The 6147-nt window shown below is 34.2% G+C and overlaps 1 protein-coding gene across 1 annotated transcript; it reads left to right on the top strand.

The window, feature by feature from the left end:
• Window positions 1-202: 202 nt before the first annotated feature.
• On the top strand, window positions 203-4887 carry LOC141719777 (transmembrane emp24 domain-containing protein p24delta5-like). The gene is made up of 4 exons (XM_074522149.1): window positions 203-762; window positions 4018-4230; window positions 4327-4403; window positions 4599-4887. The coding sequence occupies exons 1-4, from the start codon at window positions 559-561 to the stop codon at window positions 4741-4743; spliced, it is 639 nt and encodes a 212-aa protein (XP_074378250.1). The 5' UTR covers window positions 203-558; the 3' UTR covers window positions 4744-4887.
• Window positions 4888-6147: the final 1260 nt, after the last annotated feature.

Raw genomic sequence — 6147 nt, forward strand, 5'->3', positions numbered from 1 at the left:
CCAACTCACATCTATGAGCTCAGCTCGCATGCAAAAACCCAGCTTGCATACGAGAGCCCAACTCATATACCAACTCATGGGCCCCACTCTCGTATGAGAGTTCGGCTCGTATATGGTGGCCCAACTCACATGAATTCACAATTCTAACTCATGTGTGAGCTCAGTTCTTCGATACACACATGGGTACCTATTTAGATATCTCTTTAGGGCCGATGACTGAATTGCAAACCAATTTATGAGGAATACAAATTTTTAAGTGCAAATTGCAATATTTTTTAGTGCTTATTTGTTAACAGAGAGACGAGAATTAGAGCCCAGGAGACCATAACTCTTAAAAGGGGGCAACAGAATAGTTTGAGCGAGTGAAAAGCACGTGGTCTAAAAGATCCGAAACTTGAACCGCTTTTGAAATGAATTACAATAGAGAAGTAGTAGAATACAATATGACGAGGAAAGAGATCTAATTTTTTTTATCAGCTTCGGCCTTGAGACTATCAACCTCATTACAAAACTACAGATACATATATATATATATACACAACACGGAAGTTAGCAGCAATGGGAGTGATATTAATGACAATATATATAATGGTGATGTACAGCTTAAGTACAAGTGATGCAATATGGATACAAGTAGCCGGTACAGGAGCAACAAAGTGTGTTTCTGAAGATTTAAAACAAAACACAGTAGTTATAGCTGATTTCTCACTTGTGAGTTTGGAAGATGTTAGTTCCCAGTTTCTCCCTATCATCTCTCTTAAGGTATGCCTTTATTCTCCCTCCCTCCTATATTTTACTCCAATCTTCTATTACCTAGTATTTTTTCTTCCCCTCTTTTCTTTATTAACTCATTTCGTCAACTAGTTTCTAAGTTACTAGCTCTTGTAATTTCATTAATCCATCGGTCCCATCCATTTGTATATAAATGATCTGGGCACCGAGGACAACAAATGTATTAAACAAATATTACTTACTTTTGATAGGTGGTTGGATAAGAGGAAAAAAAATGTAATTTAGTAAAAAAAGAAAAAAGGTTGAGTAAAGAATGACTGTATTGCAACAAAGTATTTAATTTTGCTGATTTTTATATTAATTTTATTATCATTTTTGGTAATTTTTAAAATATATAGAATTGAGAAGATATTTAAAATAAAAAAAGTGCATAAAATTAAATGGGTTAATATTAAAACCTTTGTATGACCGGAATTTTTGTGTATTAACAGTTTTTTTAAATTAAATGGATAGCTATTGTATTCCTACTGCACCTCGTTAAACACCTCTGCATCCTTCGAGACATTCCTCTAAAACTCAACACACAAGTGAACTGAGAACAGTATTATTGCAAGTCGAGGGATTTTTACAACAGCTACATGAAATTTAAAAACTTTAGTCTTTAGTGCTCATTTAGGTTGAGCATCTGCTAATATGAGTTTGTAGATTTTTTAATCTCGAGGAAGCCATTGTAGCTATTGGATCCCACTGGATGCTCCTGTTCAGTCTATCAAAATCCAAACAATTGCTCTTTTAGTTGCAACTATGTTTTTCAGAATGACATAAAAACTAATGAAGGGTATGTTAGGTTCAGAAAAGATAATAAAAAAATAAGAGGAAACTTAAAAAAGACGTAAGACATACAGGGAAGGAAATATAAGATGAGAGCATTCACTTGAAAATTAACAGAAAAGAACATTTGTAAAAAGTGATACTAGAATGACATGGAACAAAGAATGATAATATTTTTTAACTTTGAAAATTAACAGAAATGAATATTAGTAGAATGATAATATTTTATAAATTTCACCAAAGTAGCCTTAATTCCATCCTATTTTCAAGCCTATTAATTCCTTTCTAGTGAACAAAACCTTAGTGCTTCATGTCATTAGATCAGTTTACAGATAGCCACTGAGCCAAAACTCTATTGATTCCCCAAAAAGCATATAAGATTGGATGGGATATACACAATTAGTGGAGGAATTGTATTATTTTTAGATGGGGTTAAATCTCTATGTGGTCACTGATGTGAAGGGCATGTATCAAAAAAATGATTCTAGTTATTGGGAACTCATTTGTATCACTTTAGTTGCTAGTAATGACGGTGCCGTTAATTGAGCTTGTTGACTTGACGGAAGAATGGAGGTGGCATTGTTGACTTGGGCAGGGTGGACAAGGTGGACAGGGTTGCCACAGATCTAATATTTTAAAGTGTAAAATGCATGTACATTAATTATGGTTCATGTGGATAAAAATCACTCCCTTCCAGGATCTAGTGGGAAATAGTTTAATTCGTTTCATACATTGGCTCTTAACTTCATATCATCTTAAAGCCCTGTAGCCACAACAGAGTTCTCAGTGTTCTTCTGATGCATTGTGTACGTGTACTTTAGACGTTGTTCGGGTGATCCGTGATATATATCACCTTCAGTAGTCCATATGTTTGTATCAACTCTAATGTTGAACTTCAACTATGAATCTTTAAGCAAAAGCTAAACTGGTGGGCAGTGTGGTTGTAAATAAAAACCTGAGCATTAAAATTAATGTCAAGCATTTTATTTATAACATGTAACTCATTTCTATATTACGGCGGCTCGGTTTTAGCTCTACAAAAGATGGTACTGGTTTGCATAAAAAAAAATAACAAAGGATGGTACTGGTAATGCATGAACACTTCACCAAGGGCAACCTTATGTTGATATTCATAAAGGATGTGGATGTGATAGGTACATGACGTACAAAAGTCTGGATGGTGACTTCGTTTAAAACCGATAACAGCCAGGTGAACTGAGAAAGTAAGCGGTTATATTCCCTCCTATTAACATCCTTAAGATCATGTAGAGCAACCGGTAACGCTTGACATTAATCGAGAACATAGGATATATGGATGTTTAAATGGGTTATATCTGCTGGGTTATTTATCATATATGTATTATTTGTAAATATATGGCTTGATTTGTACATTAGACATGCTTAGTTGGACTCCAGCTGTTACTTCTGTTAATTCAAAACGTTTTTCGTTAAGTCAACTATATATTAAAGTGGTACAAATGAGTCTCCGATAACTAGAATCGGTTTTTTGATACATGCCCTTCACTGGAGTGACCATTTTGAGATTTAACCCTTTTTAGATATTCTTCATTCCCTGTAAAATCATATATTGATATATACAAAAGAACAAACATATAGCTAGTAGCATAGAACAGAAGAAATGTGAAAGATTTTTCTTATGGTGCTGACCTGCTGGGATATATAATTTGTCAGTTCAATGGTTAGTTCAATGGTTACCATCTGCTAGATATGGACTCCTGCATGATATTTATCATCACTCCGTCAATACATTACCTAATACTATATAGAATCAATTTATATTGGGCTGCCTGCATATGTTGGGCACATCTAAAGAGGCCTTCTACTTTTAGAGTTATAAATTGAACGCTTTCAATGCAAGGGTAGATGTACTCGACTCCTTGTGGGACTTGGGTTGATCCCAACAATTTATAACCTAAAATTGTTCTTTGATTGATATTCCAGGCAATCTAATTAAATTAGTGCTCGAGCGGAAAATGTTTTCTGTGGTAGTTATTATCTTTTGTTCAATACATGAAATATGGAGATAAATCACATAATCAAAGTTAATATAAGTTGTTATTGCCTGTTTGCCTCTTGACTTGGAAAGTATAGCAACTTATGAACAACAATCCTTCTCAACAGCTAATATATTGGTGGTGAGAAGTAATGTTACATGAACAATAAAATAAAAATAAATAATCTTTTTTTTCCTTTGGGCTATAGAATTAAGAAATAAGAAAAAAACTAAACAGGAAAGATATCGTAGTAATGGTAATAATCCTTGTGCATGAAAGTAGACATTTATGAGAAATCTATACCTTTTCGAATAATAGGTAAAAACTGCAAAATATTACAATCTGAGAAGGGAAAATTTAATACTATAATGCAAATGAAATGTTTTACTGTGTCAGGATAGCTCTGGCAAATGCTTCATATTAAAAAATTTATGTATAGGTAACATCTCCATATGGGAATAATCTCCATCACCAAGAAAACGTGACTCATGGTCAATTTGCATTTACAACTACCGAGGCTGGAACTTACTTTGCATGTTTTTGGGTTGATGAAAGTCACAAAGCAACTACGGGTGTAACTGTTAGTCTAGACTGGAGAACTGGAATTGCTGCTAAAGATTGGGAGTCAGTAGCAAGGAAAGAAAAAATTGAGGCAAGGACTTCTTCTTTGCCTCACTACAAAATATACATCTATTCTTGATATTTTTATTTTCTCCTTATCCTCTTAACATTTTAAATGTAATCCTAGGGTGTTGAATTGGAGTTGAGGAAGCTTGAAGATGCAGTTGATACCATCCATCAGAATCTGATGTATCTCAAGACAAGGTAAATCGATTTGTGAAATTAAGGCAGTAATATTTTGTAGTACTAGTTTACATTGTCTGAGAAGAATAAAGGAGTGTCATTTTATGAGGTTAATTTTTAATTACATAAAGCCAAGTGAAAGGTCCACGTAAGAATATATAATTTATATATAAACCTGTCCTGACGTTTCTTTCTCATTCTTGATTGTTCAAATAGGGAAGCAGAGATGAGGGAAGTGAGTGAAACAACTAATGGGAGAGTGGCATGGTATAGTATAATGTCAATTGGTGTATGCATTACGGTTTCAGTTATGCAGGTATTTCACCTCAAGCGTTACTTCAGAAAAAAGAAGCTCATCTAGATTTTTCCATCTGCACTCTACAACAGAACTAGCAATTATCATTTTCTGAGAAAATTATGCTTGTCAAAAAATCGAGAGAACCAATCTTTACAGTAACTTTGTTGTACCATACTTGTATTTCATTGCGTACTATTTATTTGACTACATCTAGATGAGCAGGCCTGGTCAGTGATAACAAGCAGGTGTTAGTTTTTTGAAAGATCAGGCTAAATACAGTCATTCTTCAGTGTACCTTTAATAAGGCATTGCATCTCCAGTTTCCTTGATACACACTATTAAGTTAAAACATCATAGTAAAATTCCTTAAAAAAAGTGATTTCTGCTTCTTTCCAGATTATGTCCAGGAATTTAGTCGAACTACATATTTGAAGTTTTATGTAAATTAAAGACTTCATCAAAACTACTCGATACAAGACGCCATAGCTAGGCTTGTCTACTCCAATGTGAGTAGATGACAAAGTAATGTCAAATAAGTGTAGCAATAGTCCCTGCCGGATGGGTTATGTCGTCCATCCGTCCCTGCTCCATGGGACTGCATTCATCCATTCTTGAATGTCGTCAAAGTGGTGTTAACCTCCCCAGCATTTTTTGTTGTTTTGTGTATTTGTTGCAGATATATCAGCACCCCTTAGTGATGACTTTGTTGCAGATGTATCAGCACATTGCAGATCTATCAGCACCCTTAGTGATACGTGTTTTTACCAAAATTTGCGAGTTAAAAGCTAAGTCTAAATTGATTTAGTGTTTAAGTAATTAAAGCAAGAAAGTAAGAATAAGAACGATAAAAGTAATCGACACAAGCAAATGGTGACGCGGAAAACCCCCGTGAAAGGGTAAAAACCGCGAGTGGGATGTTACCCAACCGAAATGATTCCACTATAATGATATTAAAATGATTACAAGTGATTACAATCAGTGAGATAATAATAAAATGTGGCTGAAAGCTCCTTCTCCGAATATGCAGTCTGGACGTGTCGAGTGTGCGTCTGGATGTGTCGAGTGTGCCATTTGTACTCGTCGACTGTGTAGTCTTCTCGTCGGCTGAGGAGAAAATTATCTATATGGTGTATTATTGTGTATATATGTAGAGACTGAGTATTGGAAGTGTTGTAGTTTATATATGTATTATAGGACTGTGTGTTATAGATAATGTATGAATTATAACTAATAATATATGTGATTCATTGGATATGTGATTAATGAAGTGAATGAGTGTAGATGATAAAATATATGTGAATGTAAATTGGTTAATCAATCATTATTAAGTGATATTACGTATACATAGGTAGTAGAGAGATTAGTAGTGTTTTTGTGTAATTAGAAGTATATATGTTATGGATATAAGTAGATAATGTATGGAGATTTTATATATAATGTGTGGGTATTGAAGAGAGTGGGTGTAGG

This window comes from Apium graveolens, chromosome 4, assembly GCF_009905375.1.
Source record: "Apium graveolens cultivar Ventura chromosome 4, ASM990537v1, whole genome shotgun sequence".
In the NCBI taxonomy this organism is placed as follows: domain Eukaryota; kingdom Viridiplantae; phylum Streptophyta; class Magnoliopsida; order Apiales; family Apiaceae; genus Apium; species Apium graveolens.

What these genes read in the sequence shown, in the direction of transcription:
- LOC141719777 (XM_074522149.1), top strand. Translation starts at nt 559, where the DNA reads ATGGGAGTGATATTAATGACAATATATATAATGGTGATGTACAGCTTA. An exon ending in TCCCTATCATCTCTCTTAAG is followed by an intron (nt 763 to 4,017) that starts GTATGCCTTTAT and finishes ATTTATGTATAG; the next exon opens with GTAACATCTCCATATGGGAA. An exon ending in CTGATGTATCTCAAGACAAG is followed by an intron (nt 4,404 to 4,598) that starts GTAAATCGATTT and finishes TTGTTCAAATAG; the next exon opens with GGAAGCAGAGATGAGGGAAG.